Here is a 26,223-nt window from a genome sequence, read left to right as displayed (position 1 = left end):
TTAATCGAGCAAATAATATCAGCTGGGCCGCTTGTTCTGCCAGGAGCCTCTCATGGCCACACACACCCCACTCCCTTCTCTGTTGCATCATGAATGCATCCCATGTGTTTGTTCTCTTCTCGAGCATCCCCTCGCTTTACTCCTCCCCCCTTCCTCCTTCTAGACGCCCTACCGTCTGCCCTAGATGCCCCCGCAGAAGTTTGGCCCCAGATGTCCCAACAAAAGCTTAGCGCCATCGACGTGGTGACTCCATGGTGCGGCTCGAGCTCACGCCAGCGAGCTCCGACGAGGCACCATGACTACAAGGGAATTGGTTCGATGTAGCTAGATCCAATACCGACAAGGCTTTGACGATGTCGGTGCTTCAATAACGAAGGTAAGTGATTTGGAGATCGCAAACGAACAGACACCATGTCGCGGTGACTCGGGGGGTCTGCTTCGAGCTGCAGACTGCACAGGTCCCACTTTTCTCACTCGACCATTTTGCCACGACCGACAATGAACGGGTGCACACACAAACGTTTCCTACATGGGTGTTTTTGAAAACGCAGCAACGTTTTTTCTTCATGTTATTGACACGGCCCAACGAGAAATGCTGATTTTCATAGGCCTCCGTTCCAAAATAAATGACTCAACGTTGCACTAACCCGGGTAGTAGGTCTAGGTCTATTTCGGCTATAGGAAAAGAAGTTGAACACAACAATAACGAACCCCACCGCTGGCCATGGATAGGGGGAGAGGGAAACACCCGAAACCGGAACTGACCACCCTGTCACGACGGGAACACGGGTGGACGCCGGCGACCCACCTGGGCGCTCCAGATCGGCACGAGGCCGCCGGACACGTCAGCCCCCCATCCGCCGCTCCGCCCCCGAACCCCAACCACCGTCGCGCGCCCCTGGCCACCCACCACGCGTCCCCCCGCCCAAACGATCCAGCCCAGCCTGCCCCCTCCTCCTTCCTCCCTCCTCCGGCGGCTTTAAATACCAGCCGAGCCACCCAAATTACGACGGAACCTTTTCCGATACCGCCCGCGCGAAGCCAAAAGCCAGCCCGAGAAAAGAATCCCGGCCTCCCCGTCGCGGAATCCGCCGGCTCGCCCCCGCCCGCGGCTGCGCATCTTCTGCTTCTTCTTCTTCTTCCCCCGAGTTTCCCGTGCGCTATTCTTTTCTTCCCTCCCTCCCCACCCCCCGGACCTGGGGAAGAAGAAGCAGCGGCGGAGACGGGGCAGGAGGAGCCGGCGGGGGAAGACAAGGAGGAGCTTCGTTGTTCGTCTCCCCGCCGATTCGTTTCGGGATTAGCCGCCTCCCGCCGGAGCCAGCCATTGATTTGACCCAAAGCTCGCGTATTTCCCCGGAATCCCTCTCTGTGACGGAAGAGCAGCAGGCGGCGGCGGGATGGGGTACCAAGTGGTGGCGGCGCAGCTGGCGCGGCTGAGCGGCGCGCTGGGCACCTCGGACCACGCCTCCGTGGTCTCCATCACCCTCTTCGTCGCGCTGCTCTGCGCCTGCATCGTCCTCGGCCACCTGCTCGAGGAGAACCGCTGGCTCAACGAGTCCATCACCGCCCTCATCATCGTAAGCTCCCTCCCATTAACGATTCACCTTCCAATTTCTTTCTGCTCGGCCGGCCGCCGTCGCTAATGCTTGTCCCCCTTCCTCTTCATCCTGGACCGACGGACGAACAGGGGCTGTGCACCGGCGTGGTGATCCTGATGACCACCAAGGGGAAGAGCTCGCACGTGCTCGTCTTCAGCGAGGACCTCTTCTTCATCTACCTCCTGCCTCCCATCATCTTCAACGCCGGGTAAGCGTACCAAGGATTCATTCCTCTGAGCTCACTGAACTTTTCCGTCGAATCTCGATCGATTCTCGCGTGTGCTTCGATCTCGTTCCTTCCCGTTCCCGGCCCAGCCTAGCTGTCCACCGTATCAGAAATGGCCTGTGCATGTGGTGTGCGTTCTTTATTAAACGAATTTATGTTCTTTATTTAATTATACTCCTACCAAACATGGATGTTTCTACCGTCCCTCTCGCTGTCATATCTGGATCTGCCAGCAGCAGCTGCTGGAGCTGTATATTATTATTTTATCTTTTCTTAGGATCCAGCAGCTGCTGATTGGCAATATTGACTGTTGTTCCATCCTGGAACAATGATAAATAAACAATCTGCAGTTCTTACTGGTGTTATTTCCATAGGATTGTCTTTTTTACTGTGAGTAGGACCACCCATTTGTTCATGGCATTTAATACTTGTATGTACTACTGGGTGCCAGTAATCCTGTCCCATTAAGCAATTGACTGTATCTAGAAGAATCTGCCCCATCAATAATAGGCTGAATTTTGGTTCAGCATTTGGATCTCTTCTGAATGTTAGTACAAATTTGAATGTTCTCAGTTTCTCATAACTATTTCTCATCAGTTTCCAGGTGAAGAAGAAGCAGTTCTTCCGGAATTTCATGACAATCACACTATTTGGTGCCGTTGGGACGATGATGTCGTTTTTCACAATATCTCTTGGTATGCTACTTTCATCCTCCACAAAATCTGCTCGCTGTTTGCTTCGCGAGAATTTGTAGGCAGAGTAGATGAGTAGATGTCTGTTCTGCGGGGTTATCTCGGACTTCTCTGACGACGTCGATTACTACGTTTCAGCTGCCATTGCGATATTCAGCAGGATGAACATTGGGACACTGGATGTATCAGATTTTCTTGGTAAGCCGTCATTGCATTTCCACATAACCTGCACCCTGCAGCTGAGGCTATTAGCATGTGAACCTCATCTCTTTCTGATGTTTCCCATATGCAGCAATTGGAGCTATCTTTTCCGCCACAGATTCTGTCTGCACTCTACAGGTTTGTTGACAAAATTTCCTCACGATTCTCCTTTTTTTTCACAGTAATTGCCATGATTATTATCTGAATTAGCAGCTCATGTAAAACCATGACTCAATCCACTGTTTACCCATATTTTTTCTGGAAAACAGGTTCTCAATCAGGACGAGACGCCCTTTTTGTACAGTCTGGTGTTCGGGGAAGGTGTTGTGAACGATGCCACATCGGTCGTGCTTTTCAACGCGCTCCAGAACTTCGATCCTAACCAGATCGACGCGATCGTCATTCTGAAGTTCTTGGGGAACTTCTGCTACTTATTTGTGTCAAGCACCTTCCTTGGAGTGTTTGTAAGTTTATTATTCTGGAGTCTCACCTTTGCACTCCTTTGCTTAGCTAAATGATCGCCGGCCACATGGATTTAACATTTCTTCCACAATTGGCAGACTGGATTGCTTAGTGCATACGTCATCAAGAAGTTATACATAGGAAGGTTTGTTCAACCCTTGAGTTCTTTCTTATTAAGCATCAAATTCGTGCGCGATACTGACTTGGTGCGTTGCTCAACTTATTTCAGGCATTCTACTGACCGTGAGGTTGCACTTGTGATGCTCATGGCCTACCTCTCATATATGCTAGCTGAGGTGTGCTTCTGGTTGGATACAACATAGAAACTTACACTACCAGTAGTAGTCTGAATCTAAGAACTCTCCCCCGTTTATCTGATCTTTGCAGCTGCTAGATTTGAGTGGTATCCTCACTGTATTCTTCTGTGGTATTGTGATGTCACATTACACTTGGCACAACGTGACAGAGAGCTCAAGAGTTACAACAAAGTAATCATAGTTCTTAGTCTGTTATTTCAATATAAGTAATCTTCTGTTCAGTCAAAAACTGCCGGCTAATTTTTTTGCCTTTTCTTCTCTTTAGGCATGCATTTGCAACCTTGTCCTTCATCGCTGAGACTTTTCTCTTCCTTTATGTTGGGATGGATGCACTGGATATTGAGAAGTGGAAATTTGCTAGTGACAGGTCAGAGATTTGTACTTGTCACCTCTAAACTGCATTGCCTAATTTTCATTTATGGCCTTCCCCCCCCCCAAAGATTCGGTCCTAAGTCTTTCTTCTTGCAGCCCCGGCAAATCCATTGGAATAAGCTCAATTTTGCTCGGGTTGGTTCTGGTTGGAAGAGCTGCTTTCGTCTTCCCGCTCTCGTTCTTATCCAACCTGACAAAGAAGACGGAGCTCGAAAAAATAAGCTGGAGGCAGCAAGTGAGTATTTTGTTGCATTAGACTATCTGGCAGTTGGATCGAGTTAACATCTGATAACTGAATTTCTTTTGATAGATCGTAATATGGTGGGCTGGGCTGATGAGAGGAGCTGTGTCGATCGCTCTTGCTTACAATAAGGTTGGTTCTAAACCCTTTCTCACATTATCTCTAATTCTTTTTCCCCCTCTTGACCACGGATTAGATACGGGAGACCTTTTTCGCATATTAGAGGCCATGAATAGTATTTGAAACTTAACACTTTGCCTTGGAATTGCAGTTTACAAGATCTGGTCACACACAGCTGCACGGCAACGCGATAATGATCACCAGCACCATCACTGTCGTTCTGTTTAGCACTATGGTGAGCCATCTCATGTTGCAATCCCTATCCAATGCAGTGTATCAGCTTATCACCTGAGGCCATTCTGAACGTGCCGACTGTTCTGAAACCATCTGACATCATGTATGTATCGTGTTTACCAGCTGTTTGGCATTTTGACAAAGCCTCTGATCCGGTTCCTACTGCCCGCGTCGAGCAATGGCGCCGCCTCAGATCCCGCGTCACCGAAGTCCCTGCACTCTCCTCTCCTCACAAGCCAGCTAGGCTCGGACCTGGAGGCGCCTCTCCCCATCGTGAGGCCCTCCAGCCTCCGGATGCTCATCACCAAGCCGACCCACACCATCCACTACTACTGGCGCAAGTTTGACGACGCGCTGATGCGCCCGATGTTCGGAGGGCGCGGGTTCGTGCCCTACTCCCCAGGATCACCCACCGATCCGAACGTACTCGTGGAATGAACGTCGCGAAGAAGCAACGGAGAAGCCATTACAGCTTCAGGAGACACTCTGAACTGTAACAGGAAGAGAAGGAAGTGTCACAGCTTCAGAAGAACGCGAAGTCTCCGGTAATATTATAGCGTTTGGCAGACTCGGAAGGCTGAAGAAGGCGGCCCTCCGATGATGGTTCAGATGAACGGTTGGTTGCGGCACCGACAGGAAGATGAACCCTAGTAACGGTGATGCGAGTATCATCATCGCCTTATCGGTTACGACAAAGCCTGTACAGTTTTGTATGTAGATTAACAAGCCAATTGTATCCTATGAGATCTCCGTTGGCAGGCAGGCGTCTGACCTCCTGCATCTACCCTTAACTATAATCTCCTAATGGATTGGTGTGTACCCTGCCAAGTTGTGCCAGATGAGTGATGATCTTGTGGCCTGGTTGCTACAAAGAACTCATCTCAGACAAGTTATCTATCTATCTATCTTGCACTGAATTTGCTTCTTGTCGTTATGCTGCCGAAAAATTTGTTATCTCCGAGTTGCAATTGCCTGTTTAATCTGTCAAAACATAAATCTGCTTTTGTGAGGAGCTCGATATGTGTCCGTGTTAGCCTGCTGCTGCAGCATATTTAGGCCCATTTAACATTGCTTTTGTAGCAACATACTACTAGGAGCAGCCAAATTGAGCAAGATTTAGTTAATGTACAGTACATTGCAAGATTTATTGTCTGCTTACCCTCTTGAGCTCGGTGGTTTGGTCCGTTGCCCAGAGTGGCATGTTTCAGATTCAGTTCCCATACCGGGAAAGCCCAAAGGGTTTGGCTGGTTAGGCCGGTGCTGTGAGCATTCAGAAGAGGCAGCATTATAAATGTGGATATGGTTACTGGTTGCATGTCCATGCTTTTTGGGACAATGGGATGGTGACACTACCCTCACCGGGAGGCTAATCATTCCTCATCACGAATTCATGGACGGGTGGCCGGTTGCTGCTAGTGCAAGTAGAGTAGAGTCTCTCTCAAAATAGGAAAAATGAGAGATCACCTTCTAGGTGGCAACTCCGAAATGGCCACTACCTTGTTTTTTTTTTGACTGCCAAAACATCCTACGTTAGTGAACAGAGGTAGTACTTAATAATCGTATCATGTGCACATCGGATTGAAGATAAAGTAATACTCCCCGTCCCACAATTTAAGATGTTTTTGTAAGCTAGCATACCTTACAAAAACGTTTTACGAAGGGGTAAGTATGAACAACAAAGGTTGTCGGTAAGACCAAAAGTTTACATCATGGTCATCCGAAATGGTCCCTCATAGCTCCACCTTTTGTGTCTCGACGTTTCTCTGTGCCTATTGTAGAAGAAAAACGTAAAAACTGAACTAACATTAACGGTTTCGTGTCGTGGACCCCGATAGGTGACAAGTATATACATCATTGGATGCGCTCTGACCAGGACACCCTCTCTTGCAACATAGGTTGCCAAACCGTAATATACTCTGACCACGACACTTCCCTTGCAACATAGGTTGCCGAACCCATGTACCAAAACAAACTTGACACCACTTTTTTGTCATAGTACAACAAAGACGCGGATGGAGCCATGAGGATTGTATTACTCTTGTGTGACAGCACCTCCAACGCAAAGAGGTAATAAAAATCAACAATACACACGGTCCTAAAACGAAAGAAACGTAATCCTCCCAACGCGTGATGTATGGAAAGGATGGTGGAGACGATGAGAGATCGAAATCTGGATGCTGGATGGTTAGGAGGGTGGATGTATCCACTAGCCCACCAGAAATTAAACACCGTGTTTTTCGACACATGCACGTCTCATAAAGTCAAGATATTTTTTTAGTACGAGGTGACGAGACGTTTGTGGTGACTTTGTCAATATCAAGATCCGTTGACCCAGTCTCTCAAAGATGCTCATACAGGGTAGGCTGCACGTGTGTGCATTCACATGAAAGTGTATATGTGCGTGTATGTGAACGTTTGCCTCCCTCTTCTCTCACATTTTTTCAGCAAAGGAAAATGATCTCATCTATTCATAAAGAAACGGAAATTTCCAACAACAAAAAAGAAAAAAAAAAGAAAAGGAAGATGTCTTACCTATTTTTTTTTGACATGAAAATGGGCTTATCTTTTCCCGCAAAAAAGAAAGAAATAAGAAATGGTCTTATCTTACAGAACCTTGGCAGTACTATATTTGACCAGGTAAGCCATGGGAAGAAACTGCCATAAACAACTTTCTCCTACCAGAATCTCCCAGTTTGTCCTCACAGACATGCTGGAGTAGTATATTAGCACCAGCACAATTTTGGTGCCACCTGGGCACACCACAAATTTGTTTGTAGAGCATTCTTGTTCCTTCCCTCACTGCTCCACATCCCTTGTCCCCGTCTCCCTCCACGCATATCACCAAGCCGCTACCCAAAGGCAGCACCACCGTCTCCCACCCACATCCGTCCATATCACACTGATGCCGCCGCTGCAGAGAATTGCGATCCGTTGACATCCCAGCGGCACCTTTTCTGCGCCGGCCTTGGTTGTTTTGTTTGGAGCCGCGGTTTCTTGGCAGGATTCGGCGGGGGATCGGGCGGATTTGGCCGCCGGGGGGCGGGCGGAGAAGGCGATGCCTTTCAGGAGCATGGTCCGGGAGATGAGGGGCGAGGTGGACGCCATCGCCCGGCGCCGCCCGCTGCCGTCGTCGGCGCGCGGCGTCCGGCGGGTGGCGGCGGTGGCGCCGCCGGGGGAGGAGGCCGCGCGGCAGGGCTGCTGCTGGGCGGAGCTGCCGCCGGAGCTCCTGCGGGAGGTGCTGGCGCGGGTCGAGGCGTCGGAGCCGCGCTGGCCGCGCCGCCGCGACGTGGTGGCGTGCGCCGGCGTCTGCCGGACCTGGCGGGGCGTCGTCCGGGAGATCGTCCGCGTCCCCGAGGTGTCCGGCAGGCTCACCTTCCCCATCTCTCTCAAGCAGGTAGCCGCTCCCCGCAACTCTGAATCCCTCTCTCCCCCTCATCGCCATCCCTGCTGTTCATTCAGCTGCTACTCCATGGCAGCCTGGTGTTCATATCAAGTTCTCAGATTAGTCACCAAAGTTTTTCTCTGTTGATGAGATTGTCTATTGTCTAGTAGCAATTCAAGAGCAATTAGTCGATGAAACGTCTATTTTTGGCAAACTTCAATAATGGCGATTGTGTTCACTTTTTCTTTCTTAGAATTGTGTGAGTGCCTTTTGATGTCCACCATTTCACGCAACGTAGCGACCCTTCTTTTTTCCTGATTGGAAGGCGTCAAAGAAAGGTCTGTGTGCAAAAGAGTTCTCAGGCTGGGTAGCATCTACTCTGTCATGTTTGTTCTATTTTCTATTTTTAATCCTGAAAGTAGTTGAGACCGAGAAATACGTCCGTATTTGGAACAAGCTTGAAAAGTCAGATTAGTAAATAATGACTGGTTGTTTGGCTGGGTCAATCAGGAGTTGGTTTAGTAGTATGAAACTTCGAATGTCAACTGTTATTCAGTTCGAACGGTCATTGTCAAACGGGTTTAATAGGAAAGCTATGTTGTCAGATGTAGTTGACTGTCATTTTTAGAACAGTGGTGTCTAATTCAAGTTTTATAAACCATGTGCCTTTGTTTGTAGATTTGTTTGCTTTGAACTTACCTTTACCCTCTCTAACATGTAGCCTGGACCAAGAGATGCTCCCATCAAATGTTTCATTCGGAGGCACCGAGCTACTCAGACATATTTCCTCTACATTGAACTGACCGATGGTATGCGTTTCTCATTGGGCATATGCAGTCTGGATTTTACTTAACTAGTTCATGAACGGTTTTTCTTTTCCTTTGTGCAGCACTAGCTGATGCTGGGAAGTTCCTACTTGCTGCACGCAAATACCATAGGCCAACATGCACCGAATATCTAATTTCACTTGACAAGACTGATATGTCAAAGGGGAGTCAAACCTGCGTTGGCAAGTTAAGGTGATCCTTTGACATTTATATCTGAAAATTACGAGTTTCCTTAGTTCCTTCAGCGACATACATAAGATCAAAATCGCATGTTGAAGCACAGAAACCTATTTAGTAACATTTCCTCTTTACTGGACAGATCGAATTTCTTGAGAACGAAGTTTACTGTCTATGATGCGCATCCACCTCATGCTGGACCTGTGGTTCCAAAGAGATGGCCTGCTGGCGACTATCCAGTTATACAAATTAATTATGAAGTGAATGTTTTGGGATCTAGGTATGCAATCTTATGCGGTAACCCTTCCATTACGTAAATTATATGTGCGCACATATTTTTGTATATTTTCTGGAGACCATATGCCATTATTTGCATACAAATCCATTTACTGACCAAAAATGTTGAGAACACCGTAACCCCTGACCATAACTACTATTTGCAGTGCTGATAACAACCTTACTTTTTACAAACTTTAAATGAATTTCCATTTCTGAAAACCAGCAGTTCCAAAGCCACAGTGGATAACGATGTTATCCAAATGCATTATATTTTTTTATGAAGAGAAATAGCGATGTTATTTAAGTGCACTATAATTTCTGAAAATCAGCAGATCCAAAACCACAGTGGAATAATGATGTTTTCTGGATTACCATAGGAGGGAGGGCTGCTTTAGTGTGATTTCACCTGAAATATACAAAATCTTGCAAAATCTGGTTTAGACTTCATGTCTTGGTAGTGGGTAAGCAAAATTATCATGTAGGAAGCCGCACTAACTAATTTGATCATGTATAAGTAGTGTAATTATGTCACATATGAAGCAACACTAACTAACTTAATCACTGTAGTAGTGTAATTGCATCAGGTATGAAGCACCACTAACTATTTATTTCTGATCAACAGGGGCCTCGCCCCTGGTTCCATTTCAAAGAAACGAAACCACATGACACTAGCTAATTTTGTCATGTAAGTAGTGTAAATTTCGTCATGTAAGAAGCATCACTAAGAGACTAATTATGTTGAGGCATATTTGCTTGTTGTAGGGGCCCAAGAAGGATGAACTGTATCATGGATTCTATCCCTGTATCAGCAATTGAACATGGAGGCACAGCTCCAACGCAGACTGCGTTTCCTTTCTTCAATCCCAAATCATCTCGAATGGATAGCTCAATTACCCCATTATCCAGTCAAGTGGAAAGTAAGCTGGTGCTTAAGAACAAGTCCCCCAGGTGGCACGAACATCTGCGGTGCTGGTGCCTCAACTTCCACGGACGGGTGACGGTTGCATCAGTGAAGAACTTTCAGCTGGTGGCTTCAGATGAGAGTGCTCCAGCTAACGAGGAGAATGACGACACCACCCTCCAGTTTGGTAAGATTGGGAAGGACTTGTTCACACTCGACTACCGTTACCCGGTATCGGCGTTTCAGGCATTTGCGATCTGCCTCAGCAGCTTCGACACCAAATTAGCGCGCGAATGAAGAGGTGCGTCTCTTAGTTTCTTGTTTGTGTCATGTTTACTGACATGCCGATCAAACGAACAATTTGATGATGAATCATATGTGAATGGTACATCTGGAAGTTGGTCACACTCTTATCCGAGCTGCTTCGAACTTCTGGAGACCTTCAGACGCAAGAAGAGTTAGCTTCAATCCAGCATTTTTGCTGGGTGTTAAGCATACCCGACCTGCAGATTGTGTCACCTACCTGACAAATACATTATATTAAACCTGACTTTGAAGCATCATTTTACCTGCAGGTGTCGAACAACCAATAGAATGTAGAAGGGAGTTGCTGGCATAATCCAGAATTTGATGCTCGATATGAGAAGCCGGAGGAGGAGAGGTTGTTGTAGAGCTTGATATCCTGTCAAATGATATCATAATGTAAATATCAGTCTAGCTGGGTGTGGTTAAATTTGTTCCTGATAAAGTCAATTTTCTTTGCTCCAGTTGTATGTGTATTGGAAATACCCTGGTAGAAGCATGATTTTCTACCTGGTTCGTCGCAGATGACAAAACAAGTTATTTTTGTGTTTCGTGTTTGCGGTTACCCAGCAACCTCATTGAGTTGTCGATTATAGAAATATTTGTAATGTTTTATGGCTATCTGGAAACAGTTTTTTAACAGCAAGGTTAGAGAATTTTGTCAAACCGGGATGCAGTTCGGTTCACTGTAAATTCAGTGGCGGTAATTACAATTTTGAATGATATGGATGCCGGGAAAACTGGGAACTGAATTAACACGACCCATGACAATTCCAACATCAGTTGACAAATTTGCATTTGCATTTGCAGTGACCTATATCTTGTTAGTTATCATGAAAAAAGTCTCATCTTGAGACAGTATAACCATAATACAGCAGCCTCATCAAATGAAGAAAAATATGAAATTCATATACACTTGAACTCTCGATCCAATTATTAATAATTGGATCGGATCATATATTCATATCTCATATCTCATCTCATCTGGGCTGATGGATGATCAAGGTAACCATGAACCAATCAAACGAAAAAGGCGTCAAACTGGCTGCGGCAGCTCGTCGTAGGTGGAGACGGAGGCGGCCATCTCGTCGTCCTCGTCCCACTCGCCGCAGACGACGGTGCGCACGAACTCCATGAAGGGCGGCCAGTGCTCCGGCGAGAAGAACTCGGCCCCCATCCGCCTGTAGGTGAAGAAGGACGGCCGCATCCGCTCCACGGTGACGATGTTGCTCTTGATCCGCGAGAAGCTGCTGGTGTGCGTCATCACCAGCGACGCGTTCTCGCCGGCGATGCGCGCGCCGTGCCGCCGGCAGGCGTTCTTGATCTGCACCAGCAGCTTGTCCGGGCTGGACCCCGTGTTCCGCTGCTGCTTGTTCATGCACACGTCCATGCCGGGCACCACCATGGTGCACCCGTGCTGCGCGAACACCTTGGCCACCGGGCTGTACCCGTTCTTCTTGTTGCTCTTGTAGAACCCCGCCACCGCCTCCGCCGGCCGCGACGCCGCGCCGTGCCACCAGTGCATGAACGGCACCTTGGCCGACAGCTCCACCGGCTTGCTGCCGAAGACGCGGCTCGCCATGCCGAGCACGCGGTCGCCGTGGCTGAGGAGCTTCCCGGCGTACCAGGAGAGGAAGAAGTCGCCGTAGGGGCTGTCCCACGAGCCGTGGTCGCGGAAGAACTCGCTCGAGTCCGGCGACTCGTTGTACCCCGGCGCGTCGTGCGGGCCGGAGAGGCCCCACAGCGGGTTGCCCAGCGCCTCCGCGTGCTGCTTCAGCTGCGCCAGCATGTACTTGTCGTAGCACTGGAACTCGCCCACGCCGATGAACTGCGTCACGTCGCTCCCCGGCGGGTACGACGGGTACCGGAGCTCGCCGTTCGGCCCCAGCCCCACCGTCACGTCCTGAGCACCATCGATCGTCTTTAACAGTTCAAAATGCATGACAAAACGGAGGCATTGGCATGACATCTTGAGATACGCACCGTGATGGTGGACTCGAAGAGGTCGTCGAAGGCGTCGACGAAGCTGCGGAAGAAGGCCTCGTAGCGCTGGAGGGGGGACATGCCGGCGAGCACGGGGAGCTCGTCGACGGCGAAGGAGAGGCAGTCCTCGTGGCGGCCGCCGGCGCCGTCGGTGAAGAGGATGTCGCGGTCCTTGGCGGCGGCGGCGCCGACCCAGGACGGGAGCTTGGGGACGCTGCCGCCCGGCGAGCCGTGGATGCGGAGGGAGACGCGGAGGCTGAGGCCCTCGTCGCGGGCCATGTCGGCCACGGCGCGGTACCCGGCCCACGAGAACTTGTCCGGCGACTCCGGCTGCACCACGGACCAGAACACCTGCAGCTCCACGCCGTCCACGCCCAGCAGCTTCACGGCGCGCATCCCGGCCTCGATGCCCCTGGCGCTGTTCACCGTCGCGCCGTCCGTCACCGAGTTGATCGGCAGGCCCACGAACAGCCGCACCGCGCCCACGTCCTCCACCTGACACCATGCACGCAGCGTTCCAACCGTCAAAATAATTCGCGCCTTAATTAGTTGAAGCACATTCTGCAATTAAGCACCACCACCACCTCGAGGCTGTTCTTGCTGCCGCCGCCGCCGACGGCGCCGGCGGCCTGGCCGGAGAAGCGGCCGGGCCCGGCGACGCTCAGGACGTCCCTCGCGCTGCCGCGGCGCCGCGGCCGTCCGAACTCCACCCTCCCCGGCGCAGCTCCTCCTCCTCGGAGGCGCCTCGCCGCCGGCGACGCTGCCGCGGCGGCGTGTTGCGTCTGCAGGGCATCCATGGATGGCAACCAATCCCGGTTGGGGAACTCGATCGGGGGCGCTTTCCTCGGCGTGTTGAGCCTAGCATCCGTTGGTCGGCGGGGAGTATTTATGGGGATTGCTGGCGGGAAAGGGCAAAGAAAAGGGGTGGACAGAACGTGGGGACTATGTTTAACTTTAGGAAATCTACTAGGGAAATGGGGTGCCGTGCTATTATTAGTGCCACTAATCCAAAAAAATTACCTTCCAAAGAGTCTCAAAGGGAGCATCAACGTCCATTTAGTATGAACAATCTGTGGTGGTTAAATGACAAACATGACTATGGGTGATCTGTTGCATAAATAAGGTGTTTTCTTGATGAATGAGTCCTGGTCTCTAAAGTGGTGATTATATTTTCTGTCTCTAGCTATTTCAAGTCATCAGATGATGGACTTCTAGCTTATCAATTTTGTTGAACAGATTTGTCATGAAAATTACTTTGACTATTGATTAGCTCATCTAAATTATTAGAAACTAGCCTATCTGACATGGACTGTAGTGAAGAAAATAGGCCAAGGTCTAGAGCGTTCATATCCTGTGAGTTCACAGGCTGTTGCATGAGGTGAATATCAAGCCCAGTTTGGGCAACAACATTAAGAAAACCCGGATCATTACTTGGGACATGTGAGGGTGCATTGTCTTGCTGGATCCATATAGTCTCACCAGCGAGCTCTTGAGGCCAAACTGCTTGAATAGCTGGTAGTACCTTTTGAATGAAAACCTCCCTTGATGCATGAAAGGATCGATATAGTTGACTAGAGGGGGGGGGGGTGAATAGGCAACCAACAATTTTTAGCTTTTCTTTACCAAATTAAACTTTGCATCAAAGTAGGTTGTCTAGATATGCAACTAGGTGAGCAACCTATATGATGCAACAACAACAAGCACACAAGCAAGCAAGGGATACAACACAATATAAGTTTGCACAAGTAAAGGTAAGAGATAACCAAGAGTGGAGCCGGTAGAGACGAGGGTGTGTTACCGAAGTTCCTTCCATTTGAGAGGAAGCACGTCTCCGTTGAAGCGGTGTGGAGGCACAATGCTCCACAAGAAGCCACTAGGGCCACCCTATTCTCCTCACGCCCTCACACAATGCGAGATGCCGTGATTCCACTATTGATGCCCTTAAAGGCGGCGACCGAATCTTTACAAACAAGGTTGGGGCAATCTCCACAACTTAATCGGAGGCCCCCAACGGCATCACGAAGCTTCACCACAATGGAATATGGCTCCGCAGTGACCTCAACCGTTTAGGGTGCTCAAACACCCAAGAGTAACAAGATCCGCAAGGGATTAGTGGGGGGAATCAAATTTATCTTGATGGAAGTGTAGATCGGGGCCTTCTCAACCAATCCCTAGAAAATCAACAAGTTTGATTGGCTAGGGAGAGAGATCGGACGAAAATGGAGCTTGGGGAGGGAAGAGGTAGTCTTCTTGGGGAAGAAGACCCCCTTTATATAGTGGGGGACAAGATCCAACCATTACCTACCCACTCAGCCCGCGAGACGTGGTACTACCGCAAGGCTCTGCGGTACTACCGCTCCCTAGTGCGGTACTACCGCTCATGCGGTAGAAGCCAGGTGAGGTCCTGTTGCACTAGGTAACGAGCGGTAGAACCGCACGCCCCTGCGGTACTACCGCAGGGCAGGGCTCAACTGGGCTGGGAAAGGGCACGGACTAAATAAATTTCGTCCGTGACTACTTCCGCTGAGTTTGGGACGTGCGAAAATCTAGCACAGTACTACCGCTCGCAGGGAGTGGTACTACCGCGTAGGGGCGGAAGTAAAAAATTACTTCTGCACCTACTTCCGCGTGCGCCAGCGTTTTGGGCTAGAGGCAGCGGTACTACCGGTCGCGAGGAGCGGTACTATTGCATGGCGCGGTACTATCGCGGGCCCCTGCGGTACTACTGCTCCCTTGAGCAGTACTACCGCACGCCACAGAACCTAGTGCACTTGGAGGCCTTCATCTCGCAGCGACAAGGATAAACGAATGGTGCTCCAAAGAAGTGAAGGAAACGTGGTGCAAAGGAACAAATGTGTACGTGTTGATTTCACCCCAACCTTTCTGAAGCAGACCCTCTCTTAATAGTACGGCTTTCCTACGACTCAAATCCACCGAAAAAAAACGTAGAAAACCACCGTCTTTGATAGGCTCCGAGGGGCACCGAATCGTTTTGTGCCTAGACATGAGATATCTGAAATGCTCAATGCACACGATTAGTCCGCAAATGTATTGTCATCAATCACCAAAACCACATAGGGAGATATGCCCTTACAATCTCCCCCTTTTTGGTGGAGTGATGACAATACGAGATTTGCACGTAAGGATATAAAATGAACATAAGCAAACCCAACATCTATAAAATATAGATAGCCCCCCATAGATGTGTGCATTCTATAGATATGCTTTGGACTGCACGACACACATACTAGGATCAACACTCCCCCTATATTTTATAGACAAGGCAAAACTTGCAACAATATAAGTGACACTAAGCATGAAGGCAAGGTAAAGTAAGTGAGCATGAAGTAAGGGGTACAAGATAACATAAGCTCACAATCTACTAAACATACTAGACAATAAGATAAGCTTGAGGGCATATGTCTCACACCATATGATAGTCTCCTGGTCTCACACAAACACAACCACAAACCAACAAACTAAAGAAACGAAGGTTCAACAGAACGAAAGCAAAGAGACACAAGACTCGCAAATCCTACACCTCTCTCCCTCTTTGGCATCGAGACACCAAAAAGGCAGAGAGGACACCTACGACACATGCGGTGGTAGAACTCCAAGGCATCACCAGTCATGTTCCTCCTCCTCAGACTCCTCTGCAACACAGGATGAAGAGCGAACTCCAGTATCCTCCTCAGACTCACTCCACTGGCAATGCTGTCTGGTCCATGGTTCCTCATCCGTGATCCTCTCCTCGAAGCCACTCTCAACCTCAAGACCAACCTGCCTCATAATAGCCTTGTCGCGACGACGAGCCATCTTGGCGTTCACATGAGCTTTATACTGTCTCTTGTCCTACATGCAGAACAAAGCCTTCATCTTGGCCTTGAGCTTCTTAGCCCAAGATGGCTCAGAAGAGGGAGGTACATACCCCTCAGAACTGTCCTCGGCCTCCTCCTCAAACTCATCCTCATCCACATCCATACGAGCATCCTCGGCCTCAACCTGGGTGGTGGTGTTAGCCCACTTGTTCTTCTGGGTTGGCATTGGGGACGGGCACTGAGGGAGTCCTGGATTAGGGGGTATCCGGACAGCCGGATTATATCCTTTGGCCGGACTGTTGGACTATGAAGATACAAGATTGAAGACCTCGTCCCGTGTCCGGATGGGACTCTCCTTGGCGTGGAAGGCAAGCTTGGCAATACAGATATGTAGATCTCCTTCCTTGTAACCGACTCTGTGTAACCCTAGCCCCCTCCGGTGTCTATATAAACCGGAGGGTTTAGTCCGTAGGACCAACAACAACAATCATACCATAGGCTAGCTTCTAGGGTTTAGCCTCTTCGATCTCGTGGTAGATCAACTCTTGTACTACTCATATTATCAAGAACAATCAAGCAGGACGTAGGGTATTACCTCCATCAAGAGGGCCCGAACCTGGGTAAACATCGTGTCACCTGCCTCCTGTTACCATCCGCCTAGACGCACAGTTCGGGACCCCCTACCCGAGATCCGCCGGTTTTGACACCGACATTGGTGCTTTCATTGAGAATTCCTCTGTGTCGTCATCGTTAGGCTTGATGGCTCCTTCGATCATCAATAGCGATGCAGTCCAAGGTGAGACTTTTTTCCCCGGGCATATCTTTGTATTCGGCGGCTTCGCACCGCGGGCCAACTCGCTTGGCCATCTGGAGCAGATCGAGAGTTACGCCCCTGGCCACCACGTCAGGTTTGGAAGCTTAAACTACACGGCCGACATCCGCGGAGACTTGATCTTCGACGGATTCGAGCCCCTGCCGAGTGCGCCACACGATCACGATGAGCATGATTTAGCTCTACCATCGGACAGTGTTCAGGAGACTGCACCGGCAACCGCTCCGACCCTCAATTCGGAGCCAATTGCGCCATCCATGGATGGGTGGATAGACCCTGCCACGGAGGCCGCATTCTCAGCGGCGATCGAGCCAAGTATCGACCTTACCCTTCACGAGAGCCGTGACACCGAACTGCCGGATTCTTCCCCGTCCACGGACTACGAACCGCCTGCGCCCGTGCCTATCGAATCCAATTGGGCGCCGATCATGGAGTTCACCTCCGCGGATATCTTTCAGCACTCGCCCTTTGGCAACATACTGAACTCATTAAGGTCTCTCTCCTTGTCAGGAGAGTCCTGGCCGAACTATGGCCGGCCAAATTGGGATGCGGACGACGAAGAAATTCGCCGCCCACCCACCACCCACTTAGTAGCCACTGTCGACGATTTGACCGACATGCTCGCCTTCGACTCCGAAGACATCGACAGTATGGACGACGATGCAGGAGACGAACAGGAGCCACTGCCCACAGGGCACTGGACGCCCACTTCATCATATGATGTATACATGGTGGACATACCCAAAGAAAACGACGACGAGGAACGAAAGGATGCAACGAAGGATGTTCCCTCGAGAAGCAGTCAAAGCGGCGGCGTAAGCGCCGCTCCAAATCCTGCCTCAGCAGAAACAACGATCATATAGACCCAACGATAGAGCAGGGTGAGCCAGCGGACAACAAACATGGCATTGAACCACCGTCCGACCACGGCAACACGGAGAATCAAACCGAACAACCCGACTCCGGCGAAGATAACAGTCCGGATGACATCACACCGGACAGGCACCCGGAGCAACAAAATACCCATCAAAGGCTTGTTGCCACTACGAGGAGTCTGAAAAAGCAGAAGCAAAGGCTCGGGGCTGCACAAGACACACTCATAATTAGATGGAGTGAAGTACTCAACACTGCAGCAAAGTATGGCGGTAGTCGCCACACAAAGAGCTACCCGAAGCGAAAGCTGCTACCTGAATTCGATGAGGAGGCCTTAGATCCCCCGCAATCAAAAAACAAAACAGCCATCCGGTCGGATAGACGACCTCGTGGCCAACATAGAGCGGCAGACGACGCCGCACACAAGCTAGTACGCGATCCACGTGAGGGCTCGCGTCAAAAGGACGGCGCAACCAGATCCATCTACAGGCCAAGCAAGCGCGCTCCAGCACGTAATGCAACACAACAAAAATCCGAACACCACGGTACACCCAAATACAGGGGTGCCGCACACCCCCTATGTTTCACCGATGAGGTGCTGGACCATGAATTTCCAGAGGGATTCAAACCCGTAAACATAGAGGCGTACGACGGAACGACAGACCCTGGGGTCTGGATTGAGGACTACATCCTCCATATCCACATGGCTCGAGGAGACGATCTCCACGCCATCAAGTACTTACCCCTCAAGCTCAAAGGGCCAGCTCGGCACTGGCTTAAAAGCCTCCCCGAAAACTCCATTGGAAGCTGGGAAGAGCTCGAGGACGCTTTTCGGGCAAATTTTCAAGGGACCTATGTCCGACCACCGGATGCAGACAATTTAAGTCATATAACTCAACAGCCCGGAGAGTCAGCCCGAAAGCTTTGGAACATGTTTCTCACTAAAAAGAACCAAATAGTCGACTGTCCGGACGCCGAAGCCTTAGCAGCTTTCAAGCACAGCGTTCGAGACGAATGGCTTGCCAGACACCTCGGCCAAGAAAAGCCGAGAACAATGGCAGCATTAACAAGCCTCATGACCCGCTTTTGCGCGGGCGAGGACAACTGGTTAGCTCGATGTAGCACCAACAACCCAAGTACATCCGTGTTGGGGAACGTAGCAGAAATTCAAAATTTTCCTACGTATCACCAAGATCTATCTATGGAGAAACCAGCAACGAGGGGAAGGAGAGTGCATCTACATACCCTTGTAGATCGCTAAGTGGAAGCGTTCAAGTGAACGGGGTTGATGGAGTCGTACTCGTCATGATTCAAATCACCGATGATCAAGTGCCGAACGCACGGCACCTCCGCGTTCAACACACGTACAGCCCGATGACGTCTCCCATGCCTTGATCCAGCAAGGAGAGAGGGAGAGGTTGATGAAGATCCAGCAGCACGACGGCGTGGTGGTGGATGCAGGGCGTCACAGTAGCAGGGCTTCGCCTATACTACGAGAGAGAGACGTAACGGGGAGAGAGGGAGGCGCCAGGGGCTTAGATTGGTTTGCTCCTCCTTTTTCCCCACTATATATAGGGCCAAGGGAGAGGGGGAGGCGCAGCCCTTGCCCCTTCCTCCAAGGAAGGGTGCGGCCAAGGGTGGGGAGGAGTCCATCCTCCCCAAGGCACCTCGGAGGTGCCTTCCCCTTTTAGGACTCTCCTCTTTTTCCCATCTCTTGGCGCATGGGCCTCTTGGGGCTGGTGCCCTTGGCCCATATAGGCCAAGGCACACCCCCTACAGCCCATGTGGCCCCCCGGGGCAGGTGGCCCCACCCGGTGGACCCCCGGGACCCTTCCGGTGGTCCCGGTACAATACCGATAACCCCGAAACTTGTCTCGATGGCCGAAACAGCACTTCCTATATATAATTCTTTACCTCCGGACCATTCCGGAACTCCTCGTGACGTCCGGGATCTCATCCGGGACTCCGAACAACATTCGGTTTACTGCATACACATATCTTCATAACCCTAGCGTCACCGAACCTTAAGTGTGTAGACCCTACGGGTTCGGGAGACATGCAGACATGACCGAGATGACTCTCCGGTCAATAACCAACAGCGGGATCTGGATACCCATGATGGATCCCACATGTTCCACGATGTTCTCATCGGATGAACCACGATGTCAAGGACTTAATCAATCCCGTATACAATTCCCTTTGTCTATCGGTATGTTACTTGCCCGAGATTCGATCGTCGGTATCCAATACCTAGTTCAATCTCGTTACCGGCAAGTCTCTTTACTCGTTCCGTAATACATCATCCCGTGATCAACTCCTTGGTCACATTGCGCATATGATGATGTCCTACCGAGTGGGCCCAGAGATACCTCTCCGCTTACACGGAGTGACAAATCCCAGTCTCGATTCGTGCCAACCCAACAGACACTTTCGGAGATACCTGTAATGCACCTTTATAGTCACCCAGTTACGTTGTGACGTTTGATACACCCAAAGCACTCCTACGGTATCCGGGAGTTGCACAATCTCATGGTCTAAGGAAATGATACTTGACATTAGAAAAGCTTTAGCATACGAACTGTACGATCTTTGTGCTAGGCTTAGGATTGGGTCTTGTCCATCACATCATTCTCCTAATGATGTGATCCCGTTATCAACGACATCCAATGTCCATGGTTAGGAAACCGTAACCATCTATTGATCAACGAGCTAGTCAACTAGAGGCTTACTAGGGACATATTATGGTCTATGTATTCACACGTGTATTACGATTTCCGGATAATACAGTTATAGCATGAATAAAGACAATTATCATGAACAAGGAAATATAATAATAACTAATTTATTATTGCCTCTAGGGCATATTTCCAACAGTCTCCCACTTGCACTAGAGTCAATAATCTAGTTCACATCGCCATGTGATTAACACTCATAGGTCACATCGCCATGTGACTAACACCCAAGAGTTTACTAGAGTTAGTAGTCTAGTTCACATCACTATGTGATTAACACTCAATGAGTTTTAGGTTTGATCATGTTGCTTGTGAGAGAGGTTTTAGTCAACGGGTCCGAACCTTTCAGATCCGTGTGTGCTTTACAAATCTCTATGTCATCTCCTAGATGTAGCTACCATGCTCTATTTGGAGCTATTCCAAATAACTGTTCTACTTGGAGCTATTCTAAATTGTTGCTCCATTATATGCATCCGGTATCTCTACTCAGAGCTATCCGGATAGGTGTTAAGCTTGCATCGACGTAACCCTTTACGACGAACTCTTTTACCACCTCCATAATCGAGAAAAATTCCTTAGTCCACTAGTTACTAAGGATAACTTTGACCGCTGTACTGTGATCCATTCTTGGATCACTCTTGTACCCCTTGACTGACTCATGGCAAGGCACACTTCAGGTGCTGTACACAGCATAGCATACTGTAGAGCCTATGTCTTAAGCATAGGGGACGACCTTCGTCCTTTCTCTCCATTCTGCCGTGGTCGAGCTTTAAGTCTTAACTTCATACCTTACAACTCAGGCAAGAACTCCTTCTTTGACTGATCCATCTTGAACATCTTCAAGATCATGTCAAGGTATGTGCTCATTTGAAAGTACTTTTAAGCGTTTTGATCTATCCTTATAGATCTTGATGCTCAATGTTCAAGTAGCTTAATCCAGGCTTTCCATTGAAAAACACTTTCCAAATAACCCTATATGCTTTCCAGAAATTCTATGTCATTTCTGATCAAAAATATGTCAACAACATATACTAATCAGAAATTCTACAGTGCTCCCACTCACTTCTTTGGAAATACAAGTTTCTCATAAACTTTATATATACCCAAAATCTTTGATCATCTCATCAAAGCGTACATTCCAACTCCGAGATGCTTACTCCAGTCCTCAGAAGGATTGCTGGAGCTTTGCATACTTATTAGCATCTTTCAGGATTGACAAAACCTTCCGGTTGTATCACATACAACCTTTCCTCAAGAAAATCGTCGAGGAAACAATGTTTTGACATCCTATCTGCAAGATTTCATAAATAATGCAGTAATCGCTAATATAATTCCAACAGACTCTTAGCATCGCTACGAGTGAGAAAGTCTCACCGTAGTCAACTCCTTGAACTTGTCGGAAAACATCTTAACGACAAGTCGAGCTTTCTTAACGGTGATACTTACCATCATTGTCTGTCTTCCTTTTAAAATCCATCTGTACTCAACAGCCTTACGACCATCAAGTAGTTCTTCCAAAGTCTACACTTTGTTTTCATATATGGATCCTCTCTCGGATTATATGGCCTCGAGCCATTTATCGGAATCCAGGCCCACCATCGCTTCTCCATAGCTCATAGGTTCATTGTTGTCTAGCAACATGACTTCCAAGACAGGATTACGTACCACTCTGAAGTAGTACGCATCCTTGTCATCCCACGAGGTTTGGTAGTGACTTGATCTGAAGTCTCATGATCACTATCATAAGCTTCGACTTCAATTGGTGTAGGTGCCACAGGAACGACTCCCTGTGCCCTGCCACACGCTAGTTGAAGAGATGATTCAATAACCTCATCAAGTCTCCAACATCCTCCCACTCAATTCTTTCGAGAGAAACTTTTCCTCGAGAAAGGACCCGATTCTAGAAACAATCCCTTATTGCTTTCGAATCTGAGACAGGAGGTATACCCAACTGTTTTGGGTGTCCTACGAAGATGCATTTATCCGCTTTGGGTTCGAGCTTATTAGCCTGAAACTTTTTCACATAAGCATCGCAGCCCCAAACTTCTAAGAAATGACAGCTTAGGTTTCTCTAAACCATAGTTCATACGGTGTCATCTCATCGGAATTACGTGGTGCCCTATTTAAAGTGAATGTGGTTGTCTCTAATGCCTAACCCATAAACTATTGTGGTAATTCGATAAGAGACATCATGGTATGCATCATATCCAATAGGGTGCAGTTATGATGTTCGGACACACCATCACACTATGGTGTTCCAGGCTGTATTAGTTGTGAAACGATTTCCACAATGTCTTAATTTTGTGCCAAACTCGTAATTCAGATATTCATCTCTATGATCATATCATAGATCTTTTATCCTCTTGTCACGACGATCTTTCAACTTCACACTGAAATTATTTGAACCTTTCAATAATTCAGACTCATGATTCATCAAGTAAATATACTCAACATCTACTCAGATCATCTGTGAAGTAAGAACATAACGATATCCACTACATGCCTCAGCACTCATTGGACTGCACACATCAAAAATGTATTACTTCCAACAAGTTGCTTTCTTGTTCCATTTTACTGAAACCGAGGCTTTCAGTCATCTTGCCCATGTGGCATGATTTGCATGTCTCAAGTGATTCAAAATCAAGTGAGTACAAAATGGTCCATTTGCATGGAGTTTCTTCATGCATATATACCAATAGACATGGTTCGCATGTCCCAAACTTTTCAAAAATGAGTGAGCCCAAAGATCCATCAACATGGAGCTTCTTCATGCGTTTTATACCGATATGACTTACGTGGCAGTGCCACAAGTAGGTGGTACTATCATTACTATCTTTTGGCATGAACATGTGTATCACTACGATCGAGATTCAATAAACCATTCATTTTAGGCGTAAGACCATTGAGGGTATTATTCAAATAAACAGAGTAACCATTATTCTCCTTAAATGAATAACCGTATTGCGATAGACATAATCCAATCATGTCTATGCTCAACGCAAACACCAATCTCGATGGTAGAGGGAGCGTGCGATGCTTGATCATATCAACATTGGAAATATTTCCAACACATATCGTCAGCTCACCTTTAGCTAGTCTCCGTTTATTCCGTAGCTTTTATTTCGAGTTACTAACACTTAGTAACCGAACCGGTATCTAATACCCTGGTGCTACTAGGAGTACTAGTAAAAGGACACATTAACATAATGTATATCCAATATACTTCTATCGACCTTGCCAGCCTTCTAATCTACCAAGTATCTAGGGTAATTCTGCTCCAGTGGCTGTTCCCTTTATCACAGAAGCACTTAGTCTCGGGTTTGGGTTCAACCTTGGGTTTCTTCTCTAGAGCAGCAGCTGAATTGCCGTTTCACGAAGTATCCCTTCTTGCCCTTTCCCTTCTTGAAACTAGAGGTTTCACAAACCATCAACAATTGATGCTCCTTCTTGATTTCTACTTTTGTGGTGTCTAACATCGCGAATATCTCAAGGATCATCATATATGTCCCTGATATATCATAGTTCATCACGAAGCTCAAGCAGCTTGGTGGTAATGACTTCGGAGAAACATCACTATCTCATCTGGAAGATTAACTCCCACTTGATTCAAGTGATTGTTGTACTCAGACAATCTGAGCACAAGCTCAACAATTGAGTTTTTCTCCCTTAGTTCGCAGGCTAAGAAAATCGTCGGAGGTCTTATACCTCTTGACGTGGGCACGAGCCTGAAATTCCAATTTCAGCCCTCAAAACATCTCATATGTTTCGTGACGTTTCAAAACGTCTTTGGTGCCTCAACTCTAAACCGTTTAACTGAACTATCGCCTGAAATTCCAATTTCAGCCCTCAAAACATCTCATATGTTTCGTGACATTTCAAAAAACATCTTTGGTGCCTCAATTTTAAACCATTTAACTGAACTATCATGTAGTTATCAAAACGTGTATGTCAGATGTTCACAACATCCACAGACAACGTTTGAGGGTCAACACACTGAGCGGTGCATTAAGGACATAAGCCTACTAAGAAGCAATGAGGACAATCCTCAGTTTACGGACCTAGTCCGCATAATTGCTACTATCAACTTTCAACTAAATTTTCTCTAGGAACATAACTAAACAGTAGAACTAAAGCGTGAGATACGACATAATTTGCAAAATCCTTTTTGACTATGTTCAGGATAATTAAGTTCATCTTATGAACTCCCACTTAGATAGACATCCCTCTAGTCATCTAAGCGATTACATGATCCGAGTGAACTAGGCCGTGTCCGATTAACACGTGAGACGGACTAGTCAACGTCGGTGAACATCTTCATGTTGATCGTATCTTCTATACGACTCATGCTCGACCTTTCGGTCTCTGTGTTCCGAGGCCATGTCTTCACATGCTAGGCTCGTCAAGTTAACCCTAAGTGTTTTTGCATGTGTAAAACTTCTTACACCCGTTGTATGTGAACGAAAGGATCTATCACACCCGATTAACACGTGATGCTTCGAAGCGACGAACTTGTAGCAACGGTGCACAGTTAGGGGAGAACACTTCTTGAAATTTTAATGAGGGATCATCTTATTTACTACCGTCGTACTAAGTAAACAAGATGCATAACATGATAAACATCATATGCAATCAATTAGTGACATGATATGGCCAATATCATGTAGCTCCTTTGATCTCCATCTTGGGGCTCCATGATCATCTATTACAAGAACATGATCAATCTCATACATTACATATATCATTCATCACATCCTTTTGGCCATATCACATCACATAGCATACCCTAAACAAGTTAGACGTCCTCTAATTGTTGTTTGCATGTTTTACGTGGCTGCTATGGGTTTCTAGCAAGAACGTTTCTTACCTACGCAAAGACCACAACATGATATGCCAATTGCTATTTACCCTTCATAAGGACCCTGTTCATCGAATCCGATCCGACTAAAGTAGGAGAGACAGACACCTGCCAGCCACCTTATGCATCTAGTGCATGTTTGTCGGTGGAACCGGTCTCACGTAAGAGTACGTGTAAGGTTGGTCCAGGCCGCTTCATCCCACGATGCCGCCGAATCAAGATAAGACTAGTAACGGCAAGCATATTGAACAAAATCAACGCCCACAACTACTTTGTGTTCTACTCGTGCATAGAATCTACGCAATAGACTAGCTCATGATGCCACTGTTGGGGAACGTAGCAGAAATTCAAAATTTTCCTACGTATCACCAAGATCTATCTATGGAGAAACCAGCAACGAGGGGAAGGAGAGTGCATCTACATACCCTTGTAGATCGCTAAGCGGAAGCGTTCAAGTGAACGGGGTTGATGGAGTCGTACTCGTCATGATTCAAATCACCGATGATCAAGTGCCGAACGCACGGCACCTCCGCGTTCAACACACGTACAGCCCGATGACGTCTCCCATGCCTTGATCCAGCAAGGAGAGAGGGAGAGGTTGATGAAGATCCAGCAGCACGACGGCGTGGTGGTGGATGCAGGGCGTCACAGTAGCAGGGCTTCGCCTATACTACGAGAGAGAGACGTAACGGGGAGAGAGGGAGGCGCCAGGGGCTTAGATTGGTTTGCTCCTCCTTTTTCCCCACTATATATAGGGCCAAGGGAGAGGGGGAGGCGCAGCCCTTGCCCCTTCCTCCA

At 48.2% G+C, this 26,223-nt stretch overlaps 3 protein-coding genes across 3 annotated transcripts; 2 read left to right on the top strand and 1 right to left on the bottom strand.

Moving 5' to 3' along the window:
- The first annotated feature begins 951 nt into the window (after positions 1 to 951).
- Positions 952 to 5,389, top strand: LOC125535777 (sodium/hydrogen exchanger 2-like). The gene is made up of 14 exons (XM_048698850.1): positions 952 to 1,577; positions 1,688 to 1,806; positions 2,422 to 2,519; positions 2,655 to 2,714; positions 2,809 to 2,855; positions 2,987 to 3,181; positions 3,278 to 3,324; positions 3,409 to 3,475; positions 3,567 to 3,667; positions 3,762 to 3,863; positions 3,965 to 4,103; positions 4,179 to 4,241; positions 4,381 to 4,464; positions 4,587 to 5,389. Exons 1-14 carry the CDS (start codon positions 1,398 to 1,400, stop codon positions 4,899 to 4,901), a joined length of 1,617 nt encoding a protein of 538 aa, XP_048554807.1. The 5' UTR covers positions 952 to 1,397; the 3' UTR covers positions 4,902 to 5,389.
- Positions 5,390 to 7,164: 1,775 nt separating this feature from the next.
- On the top strand, positions 7,165 to 10,998 carry LOC125535774 (tubby-like F-box protein 11). The gene is made up of 6 exons (XM_048698848.1): positions 7,165 to 7,857; positions 8,567 to 8,654; positions 8,735 to 8,864; positions 8,992 to 9,129; positions 9,891 to 10,330; positions 10,605 to 10,998. The coding sequence occupies exons 1-5, from the start codon at positions 7,519 to 7,521 to the stop codon at positions 10,324 to 10,326; spliced, it is 1,131 nt and encodes a 376-aa protein (XP_048554805.1). The 5' UTR covers positions 7,165 to 7,518; the 3' UTR covers positions 10,327 to 10,330; positions 10,605 to 10,998.
- A 308-nt stretch (positions 10,999 to 11,306) lies between these two features.
- Positions 11,307 to 13,148, bottom strand: LOC125535776 (inactive beta-amylase 9). Its single transcript, XM_048698849.1, has 3 exons — positions 12,900 to 13,148; positions 12,316 to 12,810; positions 11,307 to 12,235 (listed from the first exon to the last, which is right to left on the bottom strand). The coding sequence occupies exons 1-3, from the start codon at positions 13,110 to 13,112 to the stop codon at positions 11,369 to 11,371; spliced, it is 1,575 nt and encodes a 524-aa protein (XP_048554806.1). The 5' UTR covers positions 13,113 to 13,148; the 3' UTR covers positions 11,307 to 11,368.
- Between the last annotated feature and the right edge of the window lie 13,075 nt (positions 13,149 to 26,223).

The sequence above is a fragment of the Triticum urartu genome, chromosome 2 (assembly GCF_003073215.2).
Source record: "Triticum urartu cultivar G1812 chromosome 2, Tu2.1, whole genome shotgun sequence".
Classification (NCBI taxonomy): Eukaryota; Viridiplantae; Streptophyta; class Magnoliopsida; order Poales; family Poaceae; genus Triticum; species Triticum urartu.
This window is presented reverse-complemented; position numbering and strand designations above follow the sequence as displayed.

Excerpts from the sequence above, each read along its gene's own strand:
- LOC125535774 (XM_048698848.1), top strand. The coding sequence starts at position 7,519 with ATGCCTTTCAGGAGCATGGTCCGGGAGATGAGGGGCGAGGTGGACGCC. Across the intron at positions 7,858-8,566 it reads TCCCCATCTCTCTCAAGCAG|CCTGGACCAAGAGATGCTCC; the intron begins GTAGCCGCTCCC and ends TCTAACATGTAG. Across the intron at positions 8,865-8,991 it reads ACCTGCGTTGGCAAGTTAAG|ATCGAATTTCTTGAGAACGA; the intron begins GTGATCCTTTGA and ends TTTACTGGACAG.
- LOC125535777 (XM_048698850.1), top strand. The coding sequence starts at position 1,398 with ATGGGGTACCAAGTGGTGGCGGCGCAGCTGGCGCGGCTGAGCGGCGCG. Across the intron at positions 2,715-2,808 it reads GGATGTATCAGATTTTCTTG|CAATTGGAGCTATCTTTTCC; the intron begins GTAAGCCGTCAT and ends TCCCATATGCAG. Across the intron at positions 2,856-2,986 it reads ATTCTGTCTGCACTCTACAG|GTTCTCAATCAGGACGAGAC; the intron begins GTTTGTTGACAA and ends TCTGGAAAACAG.
- LOC125535776 (XM_048698849.1), bottom strand. The coding sequence starts at position 13,112 with ATGGATGCCCTGCAGACGCAACACGCCGCCGCGGCAGCGTCGCCGGCG. Across the intron at positions 12,811-12,899 it reads GCAGCAAGAACAGCCTCGAG|GTGGAGGACGTGGGCGCGGT; the intron begins GTGGTGGTGGTG and ends GCATGGTGTCAG. Across the intron at positions 12,236-12,315 it reads TCTTCGAGTCCACCATCACG|GACGTGACGGTGGGGCTGGG; the intron begins GTGCGTATCTCA and ends GATGGTGCTCAG.